General features: G+C 35.3%; 1 protein-coding gene across 4 annotated transcripts in view; it reads left to right on the top strand.

Annotated features, from left to right (window-relative positions):
• The window catches only part of Hipk3 (homeodomain interacting protein kinase 3), an 89,071-nt gene extending 70,028 nt beyond the window's left edge, over window positions 1-19,043 (top strand). Inside the window, exons 4-17 of one of the 4 annotated variants that reach the window (XM_010612638.3) lie at window positions 1,753-1,872; window positions 2,749-2,835; window positions 3,287-3,471; window positions 4,521-4,680; window positions 5,195-5,318; window positions 9,084-9,205; window positions 9,459-9,586; window positions 9,676-9,837; window positions 10,018-10,080; window positions 10,343-10,639; window positions 10,955-11,095; window positions 13,017-13,252; window positions 13,486-13,613; window positions 15,119-19,043. In XM_010612638.3, the coding sequence (XP_010610940.1) occupies window positions 1,753-1,872; window positions 2,749-2,835; window positions 3,287-3,471; window positions 4,521-4,680; window positions 5,195-5,318; window positions 9,084-9,205; window positions 9,459-9,586; window positions 9,676-9,837; window positions 10,018-10,080; window positions 10,343-10,639; window positions 10,955-11,095; window positions 13,017-13,252; window positions 13,486-13,613; window positions 15,119-15,595 (2,430 nt within the window). In that variant the 3' untranslated portion in view covers window positions 15,596-19,043. The remainder of the gene's footprint in view (window positions 1-1,752; window positions 1,873-2,748; window positions 2,836-3,286; window positions 3,472-4,520; window positions 4,681-5,194; window positions 5,319-9,083; window positions 9,206-9,458; window positions 9,587-9,675; window positions 9,838-10,017; window positions 10,081-10,342; window positions 10,640-10,954; window positions 11,096-13,016; window positions 13,253-13,485; window positions 13,614-15,118) is intronic. The other 3 variants (XM_010612639.3, XM_010612640.3, XM_010612641.3) reach the window with 3 other exon arrangements.
• Window positions 19,044-19,795: the final 752 nt, after the last annotated feature.

Raw genomic sequence — 19,795 nt, 5'->3', positions numbered from 1 at the left:
GAGTCGGTTTAGGATGTGTTCTTTTTGAGACATCTGAAGTCTTAAAGTTTAGCCAGGAGGAGTGTGTCAATAAGCATTTGTCAATAAGGCAGAGCTCCAGAGCTAGAGTTAGAGCTAAAGATCAATATACTTATTTAGAAGTGAAACTCAGTGCTTGCAACTTGTGAGGGAAATGAGAAAGATAAAATTCTGAAAGCAATATCATATCAAGCACATAGAGTAAGGCAGTTAGAAAGTCAGGGAGTAGAAGAGAACCAGAAAAGAATAATGTGGAAGTGGAATGAGTAGAATTTTAGGTAGAAAGATGGTAGCCATTAGTTTCAAAGTAAGATCAACACTTAGATGTGACCATTAGAAATGTCCATTATTAAGAGGCTGTTACTTATCATTTTATCATGAGACTGAGGAGTGTAAAATTCAGATTGCAGTGTTTGGGGTTATGGATTGGAAGTGAAATAATATGGAATGTTACTCAGTTAAAGTAAGAAAGAGCTAACTAAAGGAGGGATTTGTTTTGTTTTACTCTTTTTCTTTTTTGAGAATAGAACATACGGAACTTTGTTTTCAGTCTAAGGGGAAAGGTCTTACAGAGACGAAGAAATAGAAGATGCAGGAGAGGGTACACTAAAGCAGAGTGTTTATGAGGTTAATAAAAAAAGATGGGAGGGCTGTTTGTGTTCTAAGAGATCTCTCTCTCTTTAAAACCTCTATTCACTATACTTCCTAGTCATTAAGTTAGAGAACTAGTATTGGAGGGCTTGCTGTGCACCAGTCATTGTCATGGGTGCTGACTCTATGTGAGTAAACAAAGGCCCTCCCTTCATGGAATTTAGATCCTAATGGAGAATGAAGAAAGAAAATAGAAAGTGAATATGTAGGATATCAGATAGTGAAACATGGTGGAGAAAAATACAGCCAAGAGGACGAGGTTGCTGAGAAAGGCAGAGCTTGCTACATTATTTATTGGCTTGCAGAGTGTCACAAACAAGATGACGTTTGAGCCAAGAGCTGAAGGATGAGAGAGAATGTACAGATACTTGAGAGAAGTATTCCAAATAGAAGAAACATTAAGTTCAGAAGCTCTGAGGCTGGAGGTTTTTACTGTGCTCCTTAGGAGAGCTCATCTGTAACCCTGTCTCTTCCCCTGTAGACACAAGCAAGTACATGTAATATGCCAGTAACTTAGGATCCCCCCCACTCTACTCTCCCAGTAACAATTTGACTATTTTATCACTCTAATCTCACCCCATTCCCTCATCTGTTCTTTGTACTTCAAAAATGTAAGTTACTAATTTCTTGCTTAAATTTCTCTCATGTCTCTTCATTATCACCTCCTGGAATAAAATTGAAACTTGTTGATGAAGCCTTTTGCCCACTAGTTGAAGTTCATCTCTTGCCATTTCTCCCTTAGTGAATTTCTGTACTTTAAGGCTTAAATATATGGGTATTCAGTCTTAATTTTCCATATTTACATACATTATAACTTTAATAGATCAGGTTTTTCTCAGGGAACTTTTTCTATAATTATTTTAGGTATACCTTCTCTGTCCTTAAAGCATGCATGTATTATGTTTCTCATGATACTGTGTTATAGTTATTTCCTTGTCTGTTTTCCATAAGACTGAATTTATTGAGAGCACAGATAATATTCTTTCATTCCTGACTTAATGTCTATCTAGCATAGTGCTTGATATTAGTGTTCAGTTAAAGTCTATAGCATAAAAAAATAAATATTTTTGAATTAATTTTCAGATTCGATACATTTCTCAGACTCAAGGTTTACCAGGAGAACAGTTGTTAAATGTGGGCACAAAATCCACGCGATTTTTTTGTAGAGAAGCAGATATGTCTCATCCTGGTTGGAGATTAAAGGTAATTGATTAAAAAAATTTTTTTTTAAGTTTTCTGCGACGCCGTATATGTATGGATAATACTTTATATACCTGTTTTTATCACATTTGGTCTCTTTGAATTTTAAGCTTTGACCCTTCCTTAAAAAAGAAAGTCCTCTTAGAATAACTTAGCTCATACCCTAATCTGAAGACACATTTAACTCATTATTTATTTATTTTTCCTTTGTGGCATTGGGTATTTGAATCTAAGACCTCAAGCATGCTTAGGCAAGTGCTGTACCACTGAGCTACACCCCCAAGTCCTCTTTAATGGTATTTAGATGTAATGTGTATAATTGCATTTGTCAGTTCTACATTATTAAGCTTTATAGAACAAGAACTAGATCTAACCACTCATGTGCTATGATCTTTTGAGGATCAGTAAGTCTTCAGTGACTAAGCCTGTAATTATTTTTTCAGGAGTTTGTTATATATGAAACATTTCCTTTGCCTGAATTAACCTTTCCCTCCTGGCCCCCTTTGTACTTTTTTTTTTTTAGCCGGGTATGGTGGCACATGCCTATAATCTCTAAAAGGGATTACATCCTCTGGGAGACTGAGGCAGGAAGATTGCAAGTTTGAGCCCAGACCAGGCAATTTAGTGACTTAATGAGAGCCTGTTTTAAAATAAAAAAGGGATGGGGATATAGCTCCAGGTAAAGGTCCTATTTAATCCCCAGTACTGCCAAGAAATAATTTTTTTGAGAGTCACTCTTTTCACACTATTACTTGACTTACATTGCTTGCCTGGGAATACTCAGTATATTAGACTTAATATGTCAGGATTAAAGAAGTACACATGTACAAATGGTGGGCAATAATATGTATTATTTTCATTTTTGATAAATGCAATTAGACACTGGAAGAACATGAGGCAGAAACAGGAATGAAGTCTAAAGAAGCCAGAAAGTACATATTCAACAGTCTGGATGACATAGCGCACGTGAGTGTCAGAGATACTTTTGTTAGTCTTTGAATGTCGAGGGTGCCAAAGCATGTTGGACTATGGAATGCTTGCTATGTTTAGGTTTTTAAAATGAAATTCATTCTGAGTTTTCAACCTTTCAGGAGCTAAATTGCATTGTCTTTATCAAATCTTTAATTTACCTATTCTGTTGTTGAAAAAAATTTATGTAAAAGGAAATATCCTAGCAAGCAGACTTCCTTCCCCTGTATCTCATTAGAAATCACTCTTCATTTAACTAAAAAAAAAAATTTTTTTTCCTCTCTGCTTTGAATCTTATTTGGTACCTTGAAACATTTTGAGGATTATTTAATTTTAGTTGCTTCTTTTTTCAAAATAATTGCCGTTCCCTAAAACAGTAGTTTTAACATAAGCTAGTCTCTATGGCTTTTTTTTAATTATTCAATGACTTGAAATTTTTATTTCTTAGGTGAACACAGTGATGGATTTGGAAGGAAGTGATCTTTTGGCTGAGAAAGCTGATAGAAGAGAATTTGTTAGTCTGTTGAAGAAAATGTTGCTGATTGATGCAGATTTAAGAATTACTCCATCTGAGACACTGAACCATCCTTTTGTTAATATGAAACATCTTTTAGATTTCCCTCATAGCAACCAGTATGTCATTTCACAATCTTTTTAGATTGGCTCTTGAAAAATAATGTCTAGAAAATCAGTGTGTTAGAAAAATGTTTTTTCTTCATTAAATATCAGTAAACCGAGCCAAAGGAGATTCAGCTAAGTAGGCCGAATTCACATTGAGTAATAAGTGGCAAATTAGAATTAGAATACAAATCTGAATTCAGTCCAATGTTCTTTTTCCAAAGTACCATACTGAAAATAAGAGTGAGTGGTTTTGTTTTTACATGACATTCTTAACCTCAATAACCAGAAATATATAAAGGAAATATTAATACCTTTCTCTTCCAAGTCACATTTCATTTTTCATAGAACCTTGGTTCTGTTTTCTTTTGAGTCCTGTAAATACCATTTTCCTTCACCTTTTGCTTTTTTCCTCCTCTTATTTTCTGCATTATTCTTTGTATTCTGGAAGGAAAACAGGTTTTTTATAGGTCAGTAGAAAAGAATATATGCTGAAATTGAAGGCCCTATCAGAGTCTTCCATATTTTTTGAGCTCCATACCTTTTTTTTTTTAAGTGGAAGTAAGTCATATAAATGACTTTAAAAACTTTATTTACTCTTTTTAAAAGACTGAATGAAGAAGGCATAGGTATGAATCAGTATTCCTTAAAATTGAATTGTTCTGAAAATTGATGATTTTTAAAGCCCAATTACATCTTTTTGCAAACGTTTGAAAATGTACTACTAGTATCCATAAACAATCACTTTTGAAAATAACAACGAAATACTTGGGACCAATAATTTAGTGGTATGGACAATTATTTAGGGTGTGAGGATCATAAAATTATTGTGTGCTAACCAAAAAATGTTTACTGTTGTTTTGCTGTCTTAAAAAATATTTCAGATATGATACTTGCTTTGAAATTCAATCTTTTCTAGAAAGTTTTTATGTTAGAGAGTATATTAGAAATAGATTAAGTACAAACCATAGGATTTTGGTTTTTAAAATTATTTCTTTTGTTTATGTAATTTTAATCTGTAATAATTAAAAATATTATAATACCTTTCACTTTTTCTTTTGCAGTGTAAAGTCCTGTTTTCATATTATGGATATTTGTAAGTCCCACCCAAATTCGTGTGACACAAATAATCACAATAAAACTTCATTTTTAAGACCAGTTGCTTCAAGTAGTACTACTACTCTGACAGCAAATTTTACTAAAATTGGAACAATAAGAAGCCAGGTAAGAACTTGGAGTACTGCATTATATTCTTTTTGAAAAGTGTTTCCAGGGCTGGGGATTTAGCTCAGTGGTGCCGCCGCCTGCCTCACAAGCGCAAGGACCCCAGTTCGATCCCTGGTACCAAAAAGATAAAAATAAAGTGTTTCTGTTGGTACACAGAAGTTTTCTGTTGGCAGTTAGTGCAGTGTTGCTGAGGACTTAGTGTTCCTATCCAGTAACCCTAAAACTTTATGCTGACAGTTGGAGCATACCTACTCAAATTCATTTTTTCCTTTCCTCTTTCATTCTGTCAGTATTTTGCACCTGCCTTTCTATGCCAGCACTCTAAACACAATTAGAGTTCAGTAGAATCAGAGTTTACATTTTAGTTTGATCAATTTTTGTTTTCCTTTTCTGGGTTCACTTTTTTTGTAGGATTAGATTTTAAGAAATGTGTGTGGATTCTGATTATAATGCATGTGTGTAGCAATCAGAAGACTGCTCTGTATAATTTTCAGTATGCTGATTGTTTCAGGCATTGACCACATCTGCTCATTCAGTTGTGCACCATGGAATACCTTTGCAGGCAGGAACTGCACAGTTTGGTTGTGGTGATGCTTTTCAGCAGACACTGATTATCTGTCCCCCAGCTATTCAAGGTAATCTTTCATTTAAACTGTACTTTGAATTTAGGCATCCATTTTTACTATCATTGTATTGGTGTATGTGCACGCTTGCACACACATGCTTGTACACGTCGTTCTAGGGAAGGAATCTAGTGTCTTCACACTGAGCTACATCCCCAGCCTTTGTATTTTGAAGCAGGATCTTGCTAAGTCTCCAAATTGCTCAGGCCAGGCTCAAATTTGGCAGTCCTCCTGCCTCAGCTTCCCAGAGTGCTGGGATTACAGGGGTGTGCCACCACACCCAGCTAGAGTCACATTATTTTAAAACAAATCTAGATACCTGTCCCCTAAATATATTGCATATTTTAGTGATGCATTTGAATTTAAGCCATTTCAGTAGCCTTTAGACCCGTGATACACACTTCTTGGCTAGAGCTTGATTGGCACCTGCCATCCAAACTAAGGCCTTTGTCTTTCTTACTAAACATGATCTCCACTCAATACACATCACCTTAACTCCAAATAGGATAAAAAGTCCACATAGTGCAATCAGATCTTAATTGAAATTGGTGATGAGTAGAACAAAATTTCTGGTATACTACTTGCCTCAGAAATGGCCATGAATTATTAAGCTGTTATTCCAGTGATAGCAGAGGAGATGAGTGTAAGCACACCAGAGGCTCCAGCTGGGACTGATGTCCCTATAGCGTAAGGAAATCCAATGGCTGGAACAGAAGCAGCAGCCACAAAGGGGTTCAAGAGATGGCTGGCCATCATCAGCAGGACTTTCTAAGCAAGTGAAGTCTCTACCTCTGTCATTATTCTGTTTCACATAAGACCGGCACACTTGGAGAAGTCAGTATGCAGAGTACAGTATACATTACAGATATCCTGGCCATCCTGGGCCATATTGCCATAACGTGCATTCACTGGGTCAGCATGCTAAAGCAAGGCTTGAAATTGATCATTCTTTGTAAATATCTGATGAAGAACTTCCAGAACCAAAGACCTTGACCTTTTCAGGTGGCAAAGTTAGCACTTTTGTACACGTGGTGGCAAGAATATGAGTAACTTGTAATGTAGTATCTGCCTTAGAAATGAAAGCTTTCTCTAGTCAGTCTCAACATCTATGAAGAAAGTCTCTTAATTCCTCTTCCTTATAATGTCAGTCTATTTATTAGAAATATTTAAAGCAATTATTTGGCAGCTGCTGGGTAGTAGGTTTTTTTTCGAGACAATGCATTGACATGTAGTTCAGGCTGGTCTTGAACTCACTATTGTAGCCCAGGCTGGCCTCGAACTGGAGGCACTCTTCCTGCCTCAGCATCCTGAGTGCTGGGATTATAGACGTGTGCCACTATGCCCAGTGTGTTATAGTTTTGATATCACTAAAATTCATATTTTAAAATAAGTTTAGTGCCTAAGCCCTTTCACTTAGAATTTTTATTTTACAGTGAGGCTGAGGTGTTTAGGTCATGCTTGTCATGTATTTTACATATTATACATATATTACATTATATTATACATACAATACAGTATATAGGAAATTGTATATAGGTGTTTTATCTGTAAGATTATGCTTTATTAAAAGATATTTTGGTACAGAAGATTTACCTAAAGCTTTAACAAATCTGAGTGTTAGTTGTATATATAAACAGGCACTTCAAATTATTTAGTAAATGAGTTAGTTCATCCTCTCTGGATGAAAAGTACTTTATAAAGTAAAATACATTCCAGCAAAGTTCTTTGTTGTACTAGAGTAGTCTTCATAAGTTTGTTGTGCCTGGTTCTCCCAAGTCTTAAAGCAAATCTAATCAAAGACAGATAGTTTTTGCTAACTTATTAACTGTATAAAAAACTGGGATCTTCTCACACTGTTGAATTTGATAAAAATTAGATCTCATGAGAGAAGATACAGGGAGATTCTTTTCACTTAAGACATTGCTTACTGAGAAAAGGGAATGTGATGTTTGTTTGGAATTCAGTTTGCTTTTCTTCTTTCTTGTCAAAGTGAGTTTCGCTTTTTTTCTTAAAGAGATTGTGTATCACTGGGATATATCTCCATGGCCCGAATATGTGCATGTTCTCTTTCTTGGAGAATTTGCTTATCAAGACAAACTGTTTTGGAGGCTGTAAGAAGATCAATCAGAAAAAACAATTCTAGATTTTTTTGTAAAGCTTAATTTATACCTGGCTCTTTAGACAGAATACAGAAAGTAGAATACCCTGGCAGGGAAACAAAAATCTCTGTGGAGAAACTGGACAAAATAAACATTTTTGTTGGGATTAATGCTTATATTTGTGCGACAAAAAATTCAAGGTTGTTTTGCAATAGGAATAAACAAAAAGACCATAGTTTTCACTTATGACTAAAAATTTGTGACTAACATCACTTTCATCCCACATAGTGACATTTTGAACAGTGGCAGGCTCCATATGCCACAGTGGTCCTTGAAGATCACATTGCCTTGGGCCAGGTGTTTAGCTCAGTAATTCCACCACCTGCCTCGCAAGCTCAAAGTCCCAAGTTCAATCCCTGGTGCTCCCCACCCTGCAAAAAGATTACATTGCCTTAAGTCTATGTGGTGTGTGTACCTGTACCACCAGCACCCTGGGAGGCTGAGACAGGAGGATTGCAAGTTGCAGCCCATCCTGGGCAAGTGTGTGTCTTAGTGAGATCCTATTTCTAAATAAAAAATAAAAAGAGGGGACCGAGTAAAGACCTGGATTCAATCCCCAGTACATATGTGTGTGTATCCTTACTATAATGTGATGCAGCAGCCATCCTAGTACAAGCATGCTCTGTGCTGTTCATACAATTGAAATCACCTAACAACGCATTTCATAAAATATACACATCTAAGTGATGCATGGCTGTACTGAAATAATCTATGAGTCCCTATTGAAAGTGACTGCTACAGAAGTCACTGGAATTAAGATGTAGTGAATTTAGTAGATTGTTTTCTGATCGCAAGCTGTGTTCCTAGAATCTTCTTTGCCAAAGCCCTAAGGTGAGATGTGATGCTATTTTGCTGTCTCAAAGTTTAGCATTCTAAGATACAATATTTGCAGCTGCTTTACAATACATTGAACAGAAATATTAGCATTAATGGGAGTAACATGGCTGGCCATCCCACTTTTTAATTCTCCCAGTGGACAAGCAAAATGGTAACGTATTTCTTTGAGCAGCTCAGTGAGGAATAGTAGTCCCATTAAGCCATATTGAACAAAACTCTGTTACATTATATCACCAAGTTAGGTAGAATAGGCAATTTTTTTCTTTTTCTTTGGAGATTAAATTTTAAAAATTCAAAACCCCTTTACCTCTATGCTATGGAGTGAAATGTGATGGATCCCCCTTCCTGCCACAATTTCAAAGAAGAAACTATTAAGCATAGCTAGAAGGTTATATGTAAAGAACATTGACCTGCTGAATTAGGATATTAAGCCAGATTCACATTTTCAGATTCTTTATCGTGGTGGTCTAACTGTTAGAAAAGAAAATAAAACTTGGTAGCAACTTCAAAAAGTAAGAAGTTTCAAGAAAAATAAATGATGCAGGCTTGTAACATGTATTTAAAAAGTAACTATAGCAGTTTTTGTGATCATGTACAAAAATAGATAGGAAGCATCCTTGTTTCCTATATGATTACTTTTGTTAGGGTCATGAAAATTTTATGTAGTTAATGGTTTTATGAACAATTAGAATTTAAGCATTTCTTTACATTTATAATTATTTTACAATTTAAATCACAGGAACATCTTTTTTACTCTTACTGGATAATTTCTGTTTCACAGGTATTCCTGCAGCACATGGTAAACCCACCAGTTACTCAATAAGGGTAGACAATACAGTTCCACTGGTAACTCAGGCCCCTGCCATGCAGCCGCTACAGATCCGACCAGGAGTTCTCTCTCAGGTTGGTCATATTTCATTGAGGTTTTTTGCACATATACTGATACATAAATAGAGGCTTTGATCCATGCATCACATATCAGCTTGTACTATGGGGAAGTAGTGAAAGTGACTAACTCGGACCCATTCCTTTCATAGGTTATTGGCTTTACTTTTATAATTGTTTTTTGATACTTTACTAATATTTTGGAGTTTGGGAAGTATTGTTTATAATGTAGTCATTTTTGGTTGTTTTTTGGTGGTGGTGGTTGTTGCAGCAGACGTGGTCTGGGAGAACACAGCAGATGCTCTTACCTACCTGGCAGCAGGTAACACCCATGGCTCCCGCTACTGCTACACTGACTTCTGAAGGTGTAGCTGGTTCACAGAGGCTTGGAGACTGGGGGTAAGTTCAAAACAGAAGTACTTTGTGAATAGCCTGCAAAGTAGATCTTGATAAAGAGGAGATTCAATTTTTCTGAATTTTCTCCCTAGGAAAATGATTTCACATAGCAATCATTATAACTCTATGATGCCACAGCCTCTTCTAACGAATCAGATAACTTTATCAGCCCCACAGCCAATTAGTGTGGGCATTGCACATGTTGTTTGGCCTCAGCCTGCCACTACCAAGAAAAATAAGCTGTGCCATAACAGGTTGGTATTGGTACTTTATTCTCTTAGTCTTTAAAATGAGAATTATTCTTTAAATTTTTGAGAATTAGTCTTTAAAATGAATTTTGCATGTACACTAAAGGGTCACTCTGTTAAATTCAAAATGGCCTCTTTGATAGCTTTGTTACAAACACTAAGCGAGCTCCCTTCTTAATTTCTCAGAGGTATTTTGGTAAAACTAATGGAATGGGAGCCAGGAAGAGAGGAAATAAATGCTTTCAGTTGGTAAGATTGCCTTTATTGCCCTTTTGATTTATTCTCCACCTGTAATGTAGACATTCAGATATCACATTTACTATGTAATTCTATGTAAATGCAATATACGCTATTTTTATAGATTATATCATATTTCACAGAAATTCTTCACCTATCGTGTTGTATACATGAACGTGAACAAGGTTTGCATTAATTTACAAAGATATCTTAGAAAAAAAAATCATTTACATATTTTGATTATAACAACTGCAAATTATTCCTTTGGTTGCAGGAGTAATTCATTGCAGAACACCAATATCCCACATTCATCATTTATTTCTCCAAAGATAATAAATGGGAAAGATGTTGAGGAAGTAAGTTGTGTGGAAACACAAGACAATCATAACTCAGAAGGAGAAACAAGAAGTTGCTGTGAAGCATCAGTCCGACAGGACTCTGATTCATCGGTTTCAGACAAACAGCGGCAAACCATCATCATCGCTGACTCCCCGAGTCCTGCAGTGAGTGTGATCACTATTAGCAGTGACACCGATGAGGAAGAGACGTCCCCGAGACATTCACTTAGAGAGTAAGTGCCAAACATAGCAGCAGCATTAAGAAATGATTGTGTACTGAAAAGCAACTCTCTGTGACTACTTACTCCTTGTCGATGCCTTTTGGAGTTAGACCTTCAAATGACATAATCAGGTTCGAGACAGAGAAGACTTCTTAAGTAGTATTTGGGGTGACTATTATGGCATTTTCCTTGCATTTATAAGCTTTAAATTTTGGTCCACGAGGGTAATTCTTCACTGTTTTCTCTCCTTAAGTAATATTAACTTTAGCCACCTAGAAAGTATCTTCTTATTTTTGACCAATATTTTCCCCTCCTTATTTCCTTCAGGTGTAAAGGTAGTCTAGATTGTGAAGCTTGCCAGAGCACTTTGAATATTGATCGGATGTGTTCATTAAGTAGTCCTGATAGTACTCTGAGCACCAGCTCCTCAGGACAGTCCAGCCCATCCCTTTGCAAGAGACCGAACAGGTAAAAGAATTTCAGTAGTAGAATACAATAATTATAAAGTTTATGAAAAAGACTATGATTTTATTTTTTTATGTACATTAAAAAATGTGGGGCCGGGGATTTTGTCAACTGCCTTGCAAGCACAGGGTCCCGAGTTTAACCCTCGCTACCAAAAAAAAAAAAAAGTGACTTTTCTCTTGAGTATATTTTTTGAACTAGATCACTTTTTTTTTCCCATTAAGTGTATTAGTACATTTAAAGTAAAACAGTATAGTTATATTAATCATTAGGATCTTGTACCTTTACACGATATATCTTGGTTCTTATTTTCTCGCCATTCCCCTGCCCTCCCTTCACCCCTTTCACCCTTCCCTATTTACAAAGACTTTGTTTCCATTTTTTCCTTTTTTCCACATTGTTTTCTTTCCCCTTATTTCCTTTCCCCAACCCTTCCTACTTCCCCTTCTCTTTTAGACCTTTTCTTCCTAGTTCACATTATCGATTATACCTTTTGAACCTTATTTACACTTTGTTTTTCACACCAGAGAAACTTATTTGGTATTTCCTTGTGTGTCCTATTTATTTCACTTAAGAGTATGGCCTTAATATGCATCCATTTAGCTATAAATGTCTCTAGTTTCTCGTTCTTTATGGCTGAGTAGTACTCCATTTTATAGAAAAACCATATCCTCTTTTTCCAGTCTCCAATTGATGGGCAATTGGGCTGTTTCCAAGTTTTAGCTATTAAAAACTATGTAAATCACTTTTTGTAAATTAAAGTTTTTAATAGTCATTTTATTCATTGTTACAGAGCATCTCTAAATGAAAAAGTTCTAAAAAATAATTTTTAAAGAATTATTTTTGAAAGGGTTAAAACAAAGCCTCTTGACCACGAGTTCCACAGACTACTATTAATTAATAGCTTACATTTGAAATAAAACATACTTTAGCAGAACAAAAAAATTTTTTTTACGTATTAAGCTGTTGTGACTCACTATCAGAGTAACCACTACTTTTTCACTTACTATTGATGACTGATATATGTGTTTTGGCCACTTAAATAGTAAGCTTTCCCTAACCACCATGATATATTAGTACATTAAGAAATAAGCCACCACATTTTTCATGAAATATATTTGATTGTATTTGAAAAAAAAATTTGAGTTAATTTTATATATTTGTCTTTCTTTTTCTTTAGTTGGGAAATATGATATTGCATACTTTTAGCCAAAGCTCTCTGGAAGATATAAAGAAGCTTTAATACATCTTTTATAAGTTGCTGATAATGTGGCTTGAAAGTAGATATATACATGCATGTGTGTTTGTGTGTGTATATATATCTATATATATATATATACACACACACACACATAAGATAAAAATGAAATATACATTTTGAAATGAAATGCTTCAAAATTTTAAGTATGAAATGAGTAATTAAGACAGACAATAAATGCAGAAATCCTGAAGAATGAGAGGTCTGTCAGGGACATTGGCTAGGCCTGCAGAAAGATTGAAAGGACCTTACATAAAGAGACAAATCCTAACCACAGAATTATAATTTGAATATTGGTTGGATAAGTTACATGCTTATCTATTTGCATATTTTATTTATGTAGAACAGTACTTTTGTCCAGATGAAATTATATAGAATTTCTAAAGACACATTTTATGAACTGCTACTACAGCTTAAATGGGAAAGGAAAGGAAAAAAAAATAAGTGCCAGAAAGATATTTCTGAAACAGGACAGAACTGGGTTTAGCAGTTTGAATACAGAATGAATTCAAGGGTCTAGAAAGTCTATGAAAAAATGTGATTGGTTAAAGAAACAGGAATAATCATAAATAAAATAACTGATTAAGATTCTTACTAGTTTTCAGAAGCCTGGATATTCAATATTAGAAAAAAATAATCACTCATAAAAGTATTTTCTTGTCGTAGTATGTCAGATGAAGAACAAGAAAGTGGTTGTGATACTGTGGATGGCTCTCCAACATCAGACTCTTCGGGGCATGACAGTCCATTTGCAGAGAGTAGTTTTGTGGAGGGTACTCATCAAAACACAGAACTGGTAACCTCTGCTGATACAGAAACCAAGCCAGCTGTTTGTACTGTGGTGGTTCCACCAATGGGAATAGAAAATGGACTAAATGTTGATGAGCATATGGCTAACACAGGTAAACTGAATATTCCTGTTTCTCTGATTGTTCTTTAAAAGGTCTTAATTTAGGAACATCTGAGAATAGGATTGTTCAAATAGCATCAACTGCTTGGAAACCAAAAGCTGTATTCTTTTTTTTTTTTAACTTTATAGATCTCAAATCACTGTTGTGTAAAATACCTAAAGACTTTTCTAAGGTTTTAGTAGAAGAGGAAAAAAAGCACCCACTCCAATATTTTTTGTTGATAGATTCTACATGCCAGCCATTAATAAAAGGTCGATCTGCCCCTGGACGATCACACCAGCCTTCTGCAACGGGTAATCGCCAGCAAAAACTGACATCAGCATTCCAGCAGCAGCATTTGAACTTCAGTCAAGTATGTTTATTTGTGGATTTCTAAGAGTCTTTGGGTTCCAAGTTTGGTATACATGTATTTTTTAATTTAGTGAGGAAAAAAAAGATTCTGAAACAGTAAGTAGTCTTTATATATTTTTCCCTTTTCACTATGTGACTAAAGGTAACAAATTTACTTAGTTTTCCATAGAACTTAGGTTGTTCTTAGAAAGAGTAAGTCCTTAGGTTCTTTAGATTAAATTTTCCAGTGTCTTTTTTTCTTAGACCTTTAAATCAGAAGGTACACTAATGGATTGGTGGCTCCATTTTTTATGGAGGTGTTCATCTGACCTTAATGGGTACTTTTAATCTTGTTTGACATCATGCTTGGAAATTGTGTTTCACTTGGGAAATAAATGAATCACAGGTATTGGAGTTAGATTTGGGTTCAAATCCTGGTTTTGTCATGTAGAATGAGTGATCAGAGTATATGATGAATGTTTAATGTAAAAAATTTATTACAGGGCCAGGGATTTAGCTCAGTGGTGCTGTGCCTGCCTGCCTGGCAAGTGCAAGATCCGGAGTTCAAAGTCCGGTACCCCCCACAAAAAAATGCAGGAAAAGGTACATTGCCATTAATTCCCTCAAAATACTCTCTCAAGGTCTTGAGTTTGATCCTCATTACAAAAAAAAAAAAAAAAAAAAAAAAAAAAAAACAAGCACAAGACTTCACATCAGACACACTTATCCTATCATTCTTGCCACTTTCTGAAGTAGTTCTGACAGTCATCTTTAGTGCCTGTGAGATCTGATAAAAAATATAGTGAGTGCTGCTGCTGAATGCCATCCAGTGGAAAGGTGGCAAGCTTGTGAAAACACGTTGTGTCCTCATCCGTCTCATTCCTAGATCCGGCACTGTGCAACTTCTGGCTCTTCCTCAAAGTCAAAATCACCATGGAAGGTAAATGTTCGAATCATTTCAGGACATCAAGGCGTCCATGATAGTGCAACTAAAGATGCTTGTGAAAGAGGACTTCTAGAACTGCCTCAGAAAGTGGCAAGCATGATGGATAGGTGTATGTGAAGGAAGGGAAATCCTTTGAGGGTGATTAATGGAAATGCATCTTTTACTGTATTGTTTTTTAAAAAATGTACTGTATTATTCAGTCATACCTGGTACTGTATATATTCCCTTGATTAGGTCTCTCCAATAAATCCAGACCACAGTGAATGGGAATAATAGTTACATCATGGGGTTGTTTTAGAATGTATAAAAAATGAGCTTGATATGCTGTAAGTGCTCTACAAATGATAGCTTTTGTAGTGGTGGGGACAGTAACAGTACTAGCAGCAGTGTGTGGCAGTGGCAGTACTGTAGAATATGTAGTAATAAATATTAAAATGTTAATACTAGCATAAAATTGGGCATTTTTCTCTTCTTATTTTAGTACATGCCAAAGTTTCTGAGAAATTTGCTATGAGTTATCAGTCTTCCTTTGCTTTGATCTTATAAAATATGTATTTAGCCATTTTTTTCTTTGTGGTTAGGTTCAGCACTTTGGATCTGGGCATCAAGAGTGGAATGGAAACTTTGGGCACCGAAGACAGCAAGCTTATATCCCTACTAGTGTTACCAGTAATCCATTTACACTTTCTCATGGGAGTCCCAACCACACAGCAGTGCATGCCCACCTGGCTGGAAGTACACACCTCGGAGGACAGCCCACGCTACTTCCGTACCCATCATCAGCTACGCTCAGTAGTGCTGCACCGGTGGCCCACCTCTTAGCCTCTCCATGTACCTCAAGACCTATGTTACAGCATCCGACTTACAATATCTCCCACCCCAGTGGCATAGTTCACCAAGTCCCAGTGGGCATAAATCCCCGTCTCTTACCTTCCCCGACCATTCATCAGACTCAGTACAAGCCAATCTTCCCCCCACATTCTTACATTGCAGCATCACCGGCATATACAGGATTCCCATTGAGTCCAACAAAACTCAGCCAGTATCCGTATATGTGAAAACTCAAAATAGTGTATTGAGGAAGCTCAATGATGTAAACATTTGATTAAAAATAAAAACATGGTATTTAATAAATATTAGCCATGGCACAAGAAAATTATTTTTGAATCATGTAGACTTGGGTGCAATTTAAACAACTTTGAGCTTTAAAAAAAAAATCTCACTTTTAATGTGTTTTGCACATTTGGTATAACTTGTCTTTGGTCATGTTATCTTCTTATGTAGTAACTTTAGACAGGTGACTTATGGGAGCAGAAGTCCAGTTTTGCTCCTGTTATTTTTTATAAAATTGCCTTCTAACTAGTGCAAGACACGTCCACATTTGGGAAGCCATTCTGTATACAGACTTAGAGCAACAGATGCACATACGTCAGAATTACAGCATACAAGTGAACTGTATTATCTGTGTCTTAGTGTATAAATGTTGGGTCACTTAACCTAAGAAACTGAGCTATTGTTCTTTACATTTGCATGTGTCTTTTGCATGGGCAAAATGTTGCCTAGACTTTGCTCTTAATGTTGTTCTAATAATCTCAGCTGCATTGTAAACCGTTCCCACACATAGTGCCTTAAATATTTGAGGTTGTTAATGTTATTACCTATCTATAAATGTTGAGGACTGCAGCACTTAATATTCAGATCTACTCTTTAGTTTTCTTTTGATAGCGTAATGTTCATTTTTGGTTTTGTGTGGTATGATTTCAGATAGTAGCTGTTTTTTCCTTATTAAGAGGGCAGCATGTTTGCTGTAGCTGAATTGTGCTGATCTTTCAGAATGATCTAGCTTCAAGAAAAGTAAGCAGTTAGTAGTGCTTAAGAAAAATTGATTCAGTATCTAATGGATAGTTGATAACTGTCACAGCACAGCATTTTATATACTGTTAAGTGAAACTGCAATACAATCAAGTTTATTTTGGGAGTGTTTGCTGTATAATTGGACTTAATAAAATGTTTAGAGGTGCAGTAGGCATGACTTTGAGTAGATAATGAAAGAAAATGCAAAATACTCATTGATTCATGGTGTGGTTTCATCTTAGCTTGGGCAAACCATGCAGTATTTAATAAATAGTAGCAGAATATTTACTATTGAAGCTTGAAAAGATGTGAGTTCTTTGTGTGCAATTTTTCATTTATGCATGTGAGAGGGTTTTTGTTTTTTGGTTATTTTTTAAAAGTATTTTTACATTGTAGTAATTGTTTAGCTTGTTGGTGGTGTCTGCTTATTTAATACATTCCGTCAGGGACAGAAATTACATGCTTTTTTTCCTAGGAAGTGTGTCTTGGGTTTTTCCCTTCCTTTTTCTTTCTCCCTTGGTGGTGATGGTGGTGATGTTTAAATGAAGTTGCTTTTACAGCACCAAAGACTTAATCATCCATTTCCTATATAAAAGGTAGCTACTTTTTGCATAGACCTCAAGTATATTGTAGTGTAGAGGTGGAATTTAAGGAAAGGTATTTAACTGAGGCTGTGTTTTAGCTTACAGGCAAGTAATAAATTGTATCATTTATCTTGAATGTATTATAGATAAGCTGCTATATAACGATTGCCACTTCAGATAGCTGTGAAATTAGGTGATTAACTAGTTGTTATTTAGCCTTCTGATTTCTGTATAAGTCTAATTACATGAAATAGAAGTTGAGGTTTTGACTTTTTACTTTGCTTTTCTGTTTGGAGTGTCATTGTAACTACTGTATTGTAAATGATGGAAAATAATTGCATATGTTATTTTGGGGTGTGTTATTTGCATCAGTATTTTATCTCTATTAATGTTTGTGCTCATCACTGCATATAAAAACTTGGATGTATCAATGTAACTTAATTTTTTAAAATTTTCATACTGGCATTTTAGACTCTTGAGAAAGCTGTATCTTGCAGGCTTGACTTAACTTTTTTTCCTTAAAAATCTGGAATATAATCTTACAGCATTTACTGGAATAAACAGTATAAAGCATTTGAGTGTAAAACTCCAACTGTTTTGGATTTACAGCATTTCTTTAATAAATTAATTGCATACCACTAGTACAGCTCTAGTACAGCCTTGACAATAAGCTAATAATGGATAAACTTTTTTTTTACTCCATTAACACAGCAGTGTTTTATTTAATAATCATCAGTGAAATAAATGTGCCTGAAATTGATTTTAAAGATTACAGTATTAAATCATAAAAACCAGCAGTACATTTTTAGTCACACTGAAAATGAAGGACTTAATTTTCCCCACAAGTTTCAGTGTTTTTAGTAATCAATTCTATGCATTTTATATTATATAAATAGAAGTATATATATAATACACATAAAAAGTAGACTAAGATTAATTTAAAAGATTATTTACAGATGACACATGAATATGGAGTCACTATTTAAGTAAATTTGCTGCCCTCCACAGCCTTCTAATTTTATTTATATGGTCCAGCAGATTACTGGTATCAGCTCACTTCTTGGAAAAGAATCAGTGCTGGCAAAGGATGTTTCAGAAACACCAAGGGCAAAAGATTGATTGTATCACAATAGGTACAAAACTGGCGCAGTTTTCTTTTCGTTCAGGGCCACATTTCCTCCCTAAAATGGTTCATTTTCTCTAAGTTCCAAGACTGAAGCAGTCTTGTGAAATTGTCAGTAAAGTGGTAAAGGTTAACATTTTCATACACCAGTAATGTTTTTAAAAGGCAGGTTGCAGTTAATACACTGTTTTTAGTTACTTGGAATCATGGGCTTTTTAATATGTTTAAGTTAAAAATTAATTAAAATAATTAAAAATTTAAAAATCCTGTCAGGGTCTAAATTTAGCACATGGAGAAAGGAATATGGATGTGTACCCTCTTAAAAACCATTTTTATCAGTTTCCTTTAGTTTTAATGCTTTCTTAAATAAAACACTGCATGATTTCCGAGTTGCATATTTGCATACTATATTAATTTACAAATAGTTTTTTTCTAATCAGCTATCCTGATCTTCTTTCATTCAGGATGTTTAATTAAATGTTATTTTTTCATTTTTTAAATCTCTACTGCTAATTTTTAACTTGGTCTGTGTTGAGTAAAAGTTAAATCATACACTGCAAGGTGTAGGAGGATTTGTTTTCATGAACCCAGTGATATAGATTTGATTACTAAGTTTGAACTGTTAACCGTTTAACGATTTTAGACTTGTGGCTTTCTTTCTTTGATTTATTTGTTTTGCTTTTACTTCTATGCTACACTAGTTTGCCATGTAGCAATTGCACTGTGCAATATTACAATAAGGACTGGGAAAATTTTTATGGATGTAATGTCTATTACAGTTTGCGATAGTATTTCTCTCTAGTTCTCAGTGATTTAAATGTGACCAAGCCTTCTGTACTTTGTCACAAAAAGCGGGTTTTCCAGGTGACTATTTTGGTGAGTGTCAAAATAAGAATTTATGGTGTATTACTGTTGATTCACTTTGAATTAAAATATATATATTGCAGCAAAAACCTTGTTGACTCTTTTTTTTCAATCCAGTACTGCTTACGAGGTAAGAAGGGAAAGGCAAACAATACTGGAGTACCTGAATTATATCATCTTTTTCACTTTCAAAGCCAGCTGTGCCAGAGTAATATTATCGTCATTATATTGTGCATAGGCACGGCACAAAGTGTTTAAGTGAGTTGCCCATAGTCACATTGCTAGTGAGTTCACAGTAGATATGAATCAGGCTACCTAATCATAGTTACTTGCCTCTGGTTGTTTTTATTATAAATATAATAATTATTATTTTTCTTGACAGAGGGTTGAGTTAGGCCTTGCTATGTAGTTCAGGTTGGCTTTGAAATGACTGTAGTGCAGGCTGGCCTCAGAGCAGTCGTCCTGCCTCAGCCTTCTGTGTGCTGGGATTACAAGCGTGCGCCACCACGCCCAGCTCTCCCCTGGCTCTCAAACTGAAGTTTGACACAGTGTTCCGAAGTACCAGCAATCACCAAATAACTATGGACTGTTTTCCTTGAGTACCAATTTTTCTCAAATATCCTTGAGAGAAATAACCATGGTTCAATATGCATAGATAAAGAATAGTAATTCATGTGGATTTTAAAATAGACATGACATTTCAGAAGAATGTAGGCCAATTTATGTCCTCAAACATGGTTCTCTTACTTTCTGGATCTGTAGGGAAGTTTGGGGGTAGCATTCTACTACAGCACAGTGATTTGTTTTGCTCTTAGTTTTGGTGCTAGAGATCG

The sequence above is a fragment of the Fukomys damarensis genome, unplaced genomic scaffold (assembly GCF_012274545.1).
Source record: "Fukomys damarensis isolate Sample0158 unplaced genomic scaffold, DMR_v1.0_HiC HiC_scaffold_27, whole genome shotgun sequence".
Lineage (NCBI taxonomy): Eukaryota > Metazoa > Chordata > Mammalia > Rodentia > Bathyergidae > Fukomys > Fukomys damarensis.
This window is presented reverse-complemented; position numbering and strand designations above follow the sequence as displayed.